At 41.4% G+C, this 12,760-nt stretch overlaps 1 protein-coding gene across 1 annotated transcript; it reads right to left on the minus strand.

Annotated features, from left to right (window-relative positions):
• Positions 1 to 386: 386 nt before the first annotated feature.
• LOC105016730 (serine/threonine-protein kinase 35-like) lies at positions 387 to 10,735 on the minus strand. The gene is made up of 3 exons (XM_010880749.4): positions 10,041 to 10,735; positions 7,534 to 8,287; positions 387 to 3,032 (listed from the first exon to the last, which is right to left on the minus strand). The coding sequence occupies exons 1-2, from the start codon at positions 10,534 to 10,536 to the stop codon at positions 7,572 to 7,574; spliced, it is 1,212 nt and encodes a 403-aa protein (XP_010879051.2). The 5' UTR covers positions 10,537 to 10,735; the 3' UTR covers positions 387 to 3,032; positions 7,534 to 7,571.
• Between the last annotated feature and the right edge of the window lie 2,025 nt (positions 10,736 to 12,760).

A 12,760-nucleotide genomic window follows, 5' to 3' on the forward strand; every position in this document is an offset into this window, starting at 1 on the left:
TCAACTTTTTACTTTCACAGGATCTGAAAAATGCATTTTAATATGGACAATTTTATTTAATGTATTTTCTATAATACATTACAATTGTAATGAGAGCGTTGTTTGGACAAAACTGAAATACATTTGGACAAAACTGAAATGTATTTATACATTTTCAAATACATTTCAGAATAAAAGCTGAAATATATTTTGATAGCTTAAATATATTTAACTTTATTCAAAAACATTTATCAATTTTTTCTATACATTTCAGAGTAAAAGGTGAAATACATTTTGATACCTGAAATGTATTTTGAATTAACATATATTCTACATACATTTTGCATTGCAAAAATATATTTATTTTCCATATGGGACTACTTTCACAGAATGGACAACACTCACAATTGGTGAAAGGAACCAGACTTTATTGAAGAGAGAAACCAAAGATGTACAATAATACCAAAGAAGTCTTAACTGAAGCTAACATCTCTAGTAAGCTCTAAAACGCGACTGTGATTACCATTCAAACCGGTAACAAGACGCACAGGACAAGAAAATTGAGAATCCTCCTCTAAACCCTCAGAGAATGATGACAAGCAGTTACCGAGTTCAAATTAAAACAAAACCAGCTTAGACAGTGTTTGAGTGAGCAACTGTTGCATAGAGGAGCGTTAGGTAAATCACCAAATACAACTACAAAATACTCACGTTAGCTCTGCATGATTTTGACAGCAAATAGCATGAGAACAAAAAGAAAACAAACCTTGCTTTGCTGAACATCGACAGATATCTGTCATTTTCCGTCCGCTTTAGTGTACTAAATACCTGAGTCCTATGATCTCTGGGTTACTTCTATACTGCAAATCAGACCCTGACTTTTCCAACAGGAAGATTTTCAAATGATTTGAAAGATTGCATTCAGTGTTTGAATGCCAAATTTTATAAAACAAAATCATAAAAATAAATAGACGCCTGAAAAAGTAGAGCAATGCATCCGTTCTCTTATTATGGCTCCATGGTCCCTTTCATTCACTAGGTAGAACAAACAATAGTAATCTGATCAAGTTTCATTCGCAGTCCTACAAACGACCAACCCCACGATAATACAAACAGTGGAACATGAGGTATATTGGTCAAGTGAAGGGTGACCAAAGCACAACAAATAAACCATAAGAGAACAACTATTGTGTCAGAACAAAATAATTCTCTACTTGATAAGTCAGCTTTAGTTACATGTAAACAACTAAACCGATGTAGGATCAAAACAGCCAAAAGCGCACACACCAAATTCTCCAGTTTATCTTAGGTAAAGTTACAAGAAATCTGTGTTAATCAAATACCCATTTAATTGTTTAGGCGCAAATAAAAACCAGCTTTGCTAAAATGAAAACAAAGCAAAAAAACAACTAAATACTGCTGAACGTAACTAACAAACATTTGATAGCAATGACCTCCACAACCTTCCCGAAAAATCTGACAAAATATATACACGCACACACACAATGGCTCGACTGAGGAAAGTCTCTGGAAATGTGCAGGAAAATGAGGTAGCATAATACACAATGGATAATCTGAAACAAGTCCACATTCTAGTGGCTGCTTAGTTACTGTAAACCAAAAGATGAAAAGTACATATGCATAATTAAGTGATCACCATTAAGGGGCAATGTTTTGCAAAGAAATGGCAAAAATCTGCAATTGTTGTTTTGTTAAAATTTAGGTTGTTGAATTTGAACTTTGTGTTGAAATTGAGAATGCTTTTTTATATATCCTCAGATCAACAGTTTACATTTGTCTAAACGTGAAGACTCTGTAACAGTTTACAATGAAAATCCAATATAACACTAGAACAATTTATACCGGTCCAAAAACATTTCAGACTTTGCAAGACTTACATTGTGCAAGATCCTACCAGGAGTTGGGAAGCTTATCAAGATAACACCATTGAACAACATGGCTTGAAAAGCAAAGGGGCACTTATTTTAAAATTAGTAAGAAATTGAAGTCAAACCTTGATAAAGGAATATAAACGCTCATTACGCTGCTACAATGCAAAGTATGAGATGACAAAATTGAGCAGATTAGCAGCCTGTCTCTCAGGATCAATTCAAGAGTTTAAAAACACCGTAAACATGTTTTTATTTTTACATTCTACATCAAAAGACCCTCCCTTAGGGGTGACATAATCATGTCGACTCCTCAGCATCTCAAAGGGCTCCGGGGTTGGCGTTAAGAACAGACGTCCCAAACAATGTTACACTGCACTCAGAAATTAAAGTGTCAAATTATTGAGAAAATAATTCTAATAAATTTCAATCCCACTTTCAGATGATTATCAAGGCACGGTGCGGATAAAAAAATAAGTGTTTCATTTCTAATATTTTAGGCTACTTGATCTACATTATAATTTTTGGAATGGGGGGGTTCTAGTGTGTTTTTTTTTGGAATGGGGGGGGGGGGTCAATACATTTCGTAATTCAGTCCACAGGGTTTGAAATCAACAACTTGCTCACCATTTGCCTTCAAGTGAGAATCTATACCGGTTAAAGTGAAACCAGATGAAAATGTGTACATGGGCTTGTACTTGTACTGGATAATACACTGTCAGTTTAAAGGGGAAAAACTGTTAGGTTTCAGTGAAGAATGCAGACTTAATGGGCCACGGAGAGCTGGAGGGGGTGAAAATATCCCTAACCTATCTTGAAACACAGTGCCACCGGTTGACAGTTGACTTCTGGCAAACTGGTGTGAAACCAAAACTAAGACACATTCAGTTACAAAATAAAACCTGGCCAGCCGACAAGGAAGTAGCAGCTATAAAAAAAGAATTAAAAAAAGACGGTAGATCAATACAAAGAGTAGAGTTGCCATCATTATTCTCAAAGTAAAACCCTTCCTGTAACAATAGAAGTTCAAACCACAATTATTTCATTTTAATTTCAATTGAAGTTCGGTAGAATGTGTCCTTTTTCTTCACATTTGATACGATAGATGTTTCACAATCTCCCCTTACACTGATTCCTTGGACCCAGGAAGTTTGCCAGAAGTATCTGAGGAAAGAAGAAAAACCATCATTTAAATTCATTATTCAAGTCAGAGATATAGATAACATACTCACTCCAAATTTTTATTGTGCATTATGGGGGAGGGGAGGCGCATGTACCCTGATAGCTTGGCCTTTACATTTGGTTTGTGGGATCATGACAACTCATTTCAGGCCCATAAGTGAATGGATGCCCGTTACATTTTGCCACTTATAAGTGACAATTCACCTCCAAGAACGGACAATTAAACACCTGAAATGTACATGTTACCAGCTGATTTCTTTTGTGTAACCCAGATGTGTGGCGTGGTCTTAAACAGGTCAGCAGGGGCCAGCTTGAGACTTCAAAAACACTTGAGGTACCGCAAAGACAAAATCCTAGTCTGCAGGCAGGCCAGAGAACTAAGTCACAGATGGGCCAAGTCTCCCACGCGGGCCAAACTCAAGCCAGCTGAACGGGCCAAAACACCAGCCACTCCCTGGGGCGCTGCACACCGACCACGTTCACGTACTCAGAAACTAGGGTTCGACACGACAAAACAAACAAACACTCATTGGCCCGAGGCGTTCTAAGGTTGACAGAACATGGACCGGCCAACGTTGCGTTTCAACCTAGATGAGAGAGTAGCTCTGTTTAAAAGTGCCGAGTCATCGCGATCACATGCTGCAGCAGACAGCCGTCTTCAGCAGGCACTCCCGCAGTTGTCTCTGACGTCTGAGTCTGAGACAGAAAGCCTCTGCCCACTCAACTACTTGGCCCTAACAATGCACCAAATCAACGGGGACACGAGCTTCTCACATCTCCCCTCAGCAAGGACACTGTAATATTGTAAGCTGTATTAGGTCGCGATCGAGAAATCAGTTGTGACAATGTGATTGTTGGCAGCACTGGAATTAAAATAGACTTGATTACAGTTGATATTATTATCCAGACACAATGACCGGGCTTCTTCTACGGTGGACTGGCTACCAGTCTCTTCGGCTAACGTTGCCTTTTCTGTACTCCATTTTAAATCATATTTGGCACGCGCCTTTGAAGTACCGGGGGTGGAATTCTAGATAAGAGCGGTAACCCAGCATTCAAAGTAATATATTATTATAATAAAAAATAGGTGGGACCAATAAACTTGAGACTGGCATTGGCACTGCCGAAACAGCGGTTCCACACCGACCGACCACGTAGATTTTCAGCTGACTCGGGCGAGACACAGTCAGACAACTTCTGATTGACACATCCGAGAGGTACTTGATGAAATGAATTCATATTCATTTTAATATTACATATGTTCTGCAGCAAATCGCGGTCTCCCGTCCCAACCCCCACCGAGGTCTGTGTTCGATCGTCACCCTCAGGCCGCCGGTGGCAGATGCGTGCCCGGTAATGCTGTCCTACTTCTCATCAACATCTTACATAAGGGGGTTTGGGAGAGGGATTTACACCCTCAACGCACTGTCCACCAAGTCCACCGCAGTGAGAGCAGAACTGGCAGCGAGTGAATGGAGTCGCCTCCAGTCCCACACAAACACAGGCTATATCTCGCTACCGATAACATCGGTCTTATCTAGCACACACCTCAGGACGGATTTCCACCACCAGGGCCGATTCACACACCGACGCAACAAGATAAACCCGCTGTCATATGGAGCACAGCTCTCTCTCATCCCGACGGCGGTTTCCCAAAATCAAATCAAAGGGGCCGTAATAGGCGAGACGTGTATCAGTAAATTATAATTAAAATAAAACATCTTGAATTAAAATGCCTGCTTGCCGGCACTTAGGTAGGTTACCTTCTGATTATCTCCCTGACAGCCTTTACCGACACACGTCCCTGTACACAGGGCCCATGGCTCAATCACCTTAAAGACCGGTAAGGACAAGTGAATGAACTGGGGGGGCCGCCACCCACAAAATAGGTTCAGCGTGCGAGCAACAATGTCAGGGGGGCACGCTAAGCTCATTTAGCTCATGTACACAAACACGGTGTCATTATTGGAAAGGGACAATGGTTAATCCTATGCTCCCACTAAGCTCACGGCGCAGCTGAAACAGTCCCATGTGATGGGCCCAGTGGACCCGGGGCAGAGGATCGAGTGACGGATGAACGGAGAAGAGGCGTGCTTAGGTCAACCCCCCCGAGGTGTGCGACACAACACCATTTCCGGAACTGTGCAGTTCAGTACGGCACAGATTACCGAGCTTGTGTCATCGGTACCAGGCGTAAAGCCGCTTCACTTATAGGTCAAAGCTAGACAGTGGGAGACTTTGCCTGTTCTGGGTGGAAAAAAACTGTATATATATATACACACCTACGCTGTTTCGTTAAATTAATTGATCTTGAAAAAATAAGAAGAAAATGCGTCCTTGTGTCTCGTGTTATACAGCTGGTTTTAACTTTGCAGTTAACAGTTTTTGCTTGGCAAACATTTGGGAAATGTATTCCAGGGAAATCAGAAGCTCAGACTGAACCATGTTGTCACACGGCTCTTTACCTGGAGCAGGACAATGTCCAAAATCTTTCCTACTACTTCCGAAACGACATGCTACTCTGTAACTAATCAGAACATCACAGTGAACATGCTAAGCAGGCACATCAGTGATACCAAGACGACAACAGCTAGTCTAGTGTATATTTGCATTCATTCCAGATGACCAATCATATCGGAAGAGTGTGTCCTCTAATCAGACATCAAGCGGACCTACTACACAGTGCTTAGTAATAAATGTTAATTTGACATCCTGGCATTTAAATCTAACACAAATCCTTTTGCTATACTGCTCTAACGTCTATTTTATACAAGAAATTCATTTCCCAGGTCACCAAACAACTCCATGAAAAAGCAGCACTTTCAATTGTCATAGAACATTTCCCAAAAACGTCTCACAGTACAGATGTAAGTTTCAACCCAGACCGACAGTGTCAGCATTTGTCTGTTAATGCTGCATCTATACAGTTCAATGTTTTAGCAGAATTCCCAGTGGAAACTAAAAATGGGCCAGCCATCGTGCAGAGATACATGGTTTGTGTCGTCTAACTTTGCAATTGTGGGCTTTTGTTTTAAGGTCATATAACAGTAGTTGCCACAATCTCAAAAAAGACTGACTAGTTGAACCGCTATTTGAGACATTTGGACACGGGCAGTACAAAGATTACAATACATAACACTAGACAACGGGAACACTAGACAAAACTGTCATGGAGTGCAAAAACAAACTACATAAATCGCAGGCAGTTCACCGCTTTGAATGTACACAAAAGGAGCTTTGCACCTCTTCTAAACACAGACATCAGACAGATGGATTCTTGCTGTGGGCCAAATAGACGGAGAACGGTTGGGGGAGGGTGACACACTCGTTGCATAAGAGGCATCCCAGCATGCCTGGCGGGGAGAAACACAGGCAGCCCTTCACTGGTTCAACAAGGCAGACAGCAGCTGGACACGCGCCGGAGTCAGACAGGGCGCAGCATCCTCTAAATGAGTAGCGTGGTGGACAGAGAGTACCACACAGCTGAGAGATGACAATGACTTGCAGCCAGCGAATTGGCCTTCATCATCTACATAGTCCACGCCTTTAGTTTAACCACCGTTTACGGTGTTGCAACAGCAAGTTAAACACATTTAAAACCATTCATACACAGTTCAATGCCTTTGGCCTAAGTTGTCTTTTTGTATTGCTTGACAGAAAACCGATAACAATTTATCCTACTAAGGCAGAGAGGGAGTAGAGATAAACGAACTGGCTCAAGGTGATCTCCATCTTAGAAAACTGCTCAGATCATGGCACACTGTCTACAGACTCTAAGTGGAAAGGCCAAGCACTATAAATTAATTAAACCAATCCAGGCTTGTGGGCGGTACCCTTCAGCTGGGACGGGAAGAACACACTGTACTTCCCAAACAGTTCAAACTGCTGGAGCTAAAGGAATTCAGTTGAAAAAACACCCAGGAAGCAAGATGCACAGACATTTGCAACGGCTCCACGAACTGGTCGACAAACGTATGCCCTGTCACTGGGCATACCTCTCTGGCGGGCTAATAGAGGCACCTTTTCAAGCCATTTTGTCAATAGAACAGTGCTTGATGAAGATGATGGACAACTTGTAGGCTAAACACCCAGTGTGAAACAAATTAAACATTTATTTACCCATTTTAAAAGTGAAAACCATGGCTTTGCCAAATGATTTACAGTCTGTATGTATCCAACACATAAAAAGGATTAAAAATGTATTCTTTTCAAAAAGTTTAAATCCTATTACCAAACAGACTGTTTGAAAAGCCTCCAGGAGAACAATGTAACCTGAGGATTATTAGCTAGCCAAACAGCCATCCAGAAAAGGACTAACTGGCCAATCAGTTGTTCAAGAAAAGGATTAGCTAGCCAATGACTTTACATGTGCTTGGACCAAAACCTTCAAACAATTAGAATGAGAATGGAAACCATTTCACTCAAATTCTAAGCAGCTACAGGCAACATTTTAGGACACTACAGTTTTTGTGAGGACCCAAACCTGGGGAGGTCTTGTACCGGTTCCTGTAGCGGGTTGGGTCACGCGGCACAAGTGACCTGGTCCACCCTGTTCTGGAGCTCAAGTGCATTTGGACGGTCCTGAGGGTTGACCGCAAGCATGTCCTGCAGAAGCTTCTTAACCCCGTCCGACATGGAGGATTTGCGCCTCTGCGGGATGTTCAGCACCATCTTTGGATTCTCCAGCAGCGCCTCGCCGACCGGCACAATGTCGGCGCCCTGCCTCACGTATGTTCCGAGCAGCTCGCGCTTGGACTCCGCGTCGATGAACGTGATCCGCTCCAGCATGGCCCAGATGATGATGCCCAGGGCGAAGATGTCCGCCTTGGCCGTGTAGTGGCCTTCCCACACCTCGGGCGCCATGTAGAAGTCTGAGCCGCACGCCGACGACAGCCAGAACTTGTTGACGTTGACGACATTCCTGTTCTCGCCCTCTCTGTCCTTCCCGGCGCCGCCAAGTCCGGCGCACACCTTGCTGAGTCCGAAGTCTGCCACTTTGAGAACCGGCGCCCCCGATCTCTCTGAGATGAGGATGTTGTCGGGCTTGAGGTCGCGGTGGACGATGTTGTTTTCGTGAAGGAACGCCACGGCACTGGTGAGCTGGAGCATGAAGCTGTTGTTGGTCCGCGGGTCAGGTCGTCGGGACAGAATGAACTGGTTCAGGTCCCCGCCTTCACAGAACTCCATGACGAACCACAGGTAGCAGGGCTCCTCGGGTTGGCTCAGCACTCTCTCACCTGCAACGGAAAGACACGGCTCGGGTGAAGCGCAGCTCTACTAGGCAGTGAAATGGAGCTTGTGCCCCAGTGTATCAGGAGTTGTGTGGTTCGCATTTATCGCAGTTTAACAACCAAAACAGGAATTTACATGCAAATAGCACAATTGACAGATAACGGATTAAATTACAAAATGTCTCTCTCTCTCTGGCTGTTGTGTAAGCAATGAAGCCATACTGAACATTGATCAGTAATGTGTCAACGACTTCAAAATTTACAAACAATGTACTAGCTTTCTGCAGTCTGCCTTCAATTATCTATTACACGTGTATTCAAAAACAAAAAAGTTGAGACAAGCTCCAACTATCTGAGTTACCAGAGAGCCGGGCCTTTGAAGAACCAGTTTAAAGCCACAATTTTCTATTTGTATACTGTCAACTCAACACCTGGTAACCTGTCAAGCGAAGCAGCAATAACTATTGTGCTACACAAACATTTTCCTATAAGCCTACCCTAACAGTAACTACATTCATATGTATTAGGCTAGGCCACAGCATGATAACCGAGACAAATGCCAATACTTTGTTCGCTTAAACTCTTAATTGAAGAAGAGTGACAACTAAGCTTCAGTGTCTTCATTACAACTCTGTGATTAAGTACTAAAAAAGACAATAGGGACATTTATTAAATTAATAATGTAAGGACTAAACGATTACAATGTCTGATTAAGGGGATCAATCAAACAAACTGATCATATCACAGGTACTTATTTAAGTTCAATCAAGATTAATGTTTTTGAAGTTTTTGAGTGGAGCTTTGTATTCAAACACAGAAGGTTGAAGAATTAGATGCACATTTTTATGGTCATGTTAGTAACATTCGTTTTAGCACGTCCTTAGAGTAATAATCAAGCTGAAGACTAAACTGAAAGTAGTGAAAAACTGTATGGATGGCTGCTTCTTTGATAGTGAAGTCAACAAAAGGAAATACACAAGAGAGGAAAATATTCTATAACAGGGTTTCCTAAAACCTCTCCTAAAGTCTCCACAGATTTTTCAATGTTTTAACCATAAGTTGACAAACGCTTAGTCAATTAGCCAAAGGCTTATTGATTAGTTGACCAACGGAAACAGGTTTATGGTTTAAACCCGTTAAACGTACAGGCAAGCTAAGTAGAGTTTATTGAAATGCTGTTCAATACGGTGTTGACAAATCTTACTGCGTACCATGCTATGGCATGACCTGAATAACCGCCCTTACGTAAGTACAAAGGGCCAGCATTGTGATAAGAGGGCGACACATCCATTACAGATGCTACTATTTTGGTGAGTTAAGATGACCCTGAAGAGGACGCCCACTGAGAGCTGGTGGTAGGACATCAACTCATCTCAAATGCTTTGCATTCAGACCCTGTAGATACCCCTATTCACGTAATTCACAGCCAGCGGCCAGGAGTCGACAAAGAATGACACAATTAAAGATGTAATCGCGAAATCATTCAATCTTAAGCGCACCACCGAGGGGTTCGCACTATTAGAACAGCCAAACCTCAATTAAGTGGACAACAATGTCTTCTTGACAAAGAAACAGACGACCATACGTAATTAGGTTACGTCATCTTAGGGACAAATTCTTCAACCCACTGGTTTCATTTAACTTCCACGGACTTCCGTTGTTTTGGAGACAATTTAATTGATGACTCATTCTTATTATGTTACAGTTAGATTGCCGGCCAAACTAAACTATCATGTTAATAAAATGAGAGACCATATACCTTTTATGGAGGTCTCCACCAATCTCAAGTACTGCTTGGATCGCTTGTTCCCATGACTCATTTTTTGAGCCATGCCGTTTCTTTGTAACACACATTCTTCCAGTTGCACTACGTTTTCGTGTCGTTTCTCCAGGCTAGCCAGGGCCCAGAATTCAGCCAAAGCAAGCTCGACATTTTCTGGTGCATCGCATCTAAGTTTCTTCACCGCAACTCTGGCACCGGACCTCCGTGCAATTGCCTCGTAGACCACGCCATAGCTGCCCCTTCCGACCTCACGAAGTAAACTGTACCGGGGAGCCATGACCTTTCGCTCCAAACTCCCATTTTTGAGAAAGTCACTGTCTTCTTCCATGGCCTCATTGTCGTCTGTATTCCCCACAGTCAATGACCTTAGGACGTTAGCATTTTCCCTTTTCACGTGCGCATTTTGCGTCCCAGTTCTCTTCCAAGATCTCAGACTTCTGGTCCGTCTAAGTCTGTTGTCGCCGATATCCATGGGTATCTAGACTTTAAAAGCAGATGTACGAGGAAATTACTTCCACACGTTTTCCCTTTCATACCGTAGGTCTAAAAAGCAACCCAACACTGTCGGTACACCTTCTAATGTTTACGACAGTTACTTCACACGCTGTATACCCGAACACAATCAATATCGCATCCTAGTCCAGCAAAAAGGGGGGCGGGGAGGTCCAAACCATTCTCTCGTAGCGGGGGTGTAGGAATGGTGGAAACAGGTAATGTACCATTTGAACAAGGGACTAGGGTTACTCAGTTGCTAGTTTTAAACATTTACTCGTGAATGTCCTGCCATTATTGTATTTTAAAGAGAAGAATCCAATAAATAATGACTTAGGCTACATAACGCATTTCACAACAACAAACTAATTTATAATCAGTAAGAATGATGCTTGCGATACAAACACAAGGACATTTGTTCAGTTATTCCAAAAATGGCTAAAATCCGACCAGTTAAATGACAAAAAATACGTAGAATACATTCTATTCGGATGACAACTGCGTTCAAGGCAAATCAGTGAAAATACTAGGTATTTTCTACCCCCCTCATATTTTCCCGATTTGGTTTCTTCCTTCCAGCGCGTGTCTTTCAGTATGCACGATCTCCACGTCCGAGAAAACGTGCGGGACTGGTTTATAAACCGGAAAGCCGTTTCAGCGCTTTCCATTAAAGGGACAAGTAAAATATAAAATAAATTAAAACATATATATATATAAACTACATTTTGTAAATTGCTTTTAGGAATGTGGAGGAAAAGAACATTGTTTAATTGCGTAAAATTAGCAATTGAGCGTGTTCAATAGCCTACATTGCGTTGTATATCATTAGGCCTATATTCCCATTTATTTAATAATGCATTGATAATAACCAGGACATTGGGAATAGACCAATTACATTTATTATAATAATAATATAGACCAGTAAGCTATATTTGGAAACACCATGACAAGCACGGTTTTGGGATTGTCAGAATAGCAATGAACAAAATAGGCCTACTTAAAGATAGATTTTGAGCAAAATATATACCTTTAAAGAAATGTGCCTACATGAAGGGTTTTGACTGAGTAATTACAAAAAAAACTGGTTAGTCAAACCAGACCCGATTTAAAATGTGCGTCCACTTAGTTTATTCTTCCAATTGGACATATCTTGTGCTAAAATATTATTAGTCTTCAAATATATTCATTTTTCATTTACCCAGTTAAATCACTTCCTACAACAATAAACTGACCAAGATGACGTTGATTGATATACATAATATATCTCCTCTTTGACATATGTAATGAAACAACAACGTTTTCTTTTTTGTTCCACTACCAACTACTGTAACTCCTTGCCCTCGGCTTCTCAGATCTGTGTCACTCTCTAGTGGAGAGGCATAAACAGTGGTTTTGTTCGGCTGATCATGTTGGACCCTAAACAGTTGACACCCCCTGGGTGTATGCCAAAGTCCTCACCAATATTGTCTAATTCTATACATTTCAGGTGAAAATGTATTTTGGTCAATTAGGATAGGCTGTTTTTCAGAGCAACATACATTACTGCATCCGCCATCCATTGTGTTCAATTATATAGGTAGGCCTACTTCAGTTCTGTTATACAGGTAGGCCTACTTCAAACTGATGCATTCGAGCAGCATGGGTTTCATTCAGACCCACTGCTTTTTCAGAACATTGTTGCTTCTATCAATAAAGAAAAACATAAAAAACTAAATTGCATAGATTTAGGGTTTTCTGTTCTTTTACGAACAGCATTCAGTACTAGGCAATTACACCAAGTCAAATTCTGAACTTAAAGCAGGAACATCTTACCCTCAACAAAGAAATTAACGATGGAACCCAATAAATTATTTTGGAAATGTAAGGTTTTTAATCATTTCAATAATTAAAATGGATTGAAAAATAAATAAAAAATGTGCCTCCCACCAGTCAATAAAATGCCGTTTAAAATAACATACAATCATTCAATAATGTATCTTTTTCCCACTTTCCTCGTCGGTTATATAAACGTTGCGCCGTGCATAGATTGGTCCCGGGTGTGTGTATCTAACCTCAGTGGTAACTATACAGACTAGTCAAGAGCAATCGAAAGGAGTGTTATTTTTTAAGATTGCTATCTCCTGGTCTTTCGGTCCAGATGATACATGCCATCGCAACTCTGTCTGGGCAATTTCATATTGCGGTCCACCAAATTGGCGCATTTC

This window comes from Esox lucius, chromosome 17, assembly GCF_011004845.1.
Source record: "Esox lucius isolate fEsoLuc1 chromosome 17, fEsoLuc1.pri, whole genome shotgun sequence".
Lineage (NCBI taxonomy): Eukaryota > Metazoa > Chordata > Actinopteri > Esociformes > Esocidae > Esox > Esox lucius.

Coding starts and splice junctions, on each gene's coding strand:
- LOC105016730 (XM_010880749.4), bottom strand. CDS start 10,536: ATGGATATCGGCGACAACAGACTTAGACGGACCAGAAGTCTGAGATCT. Junction 8,288..10,040: donor GGTGGAGACCTCCATAAAAG/GTATATGGTCTC, acceptor TTTCCGTTGCAG/GTGAGAGAGTGCTGAGCCAA.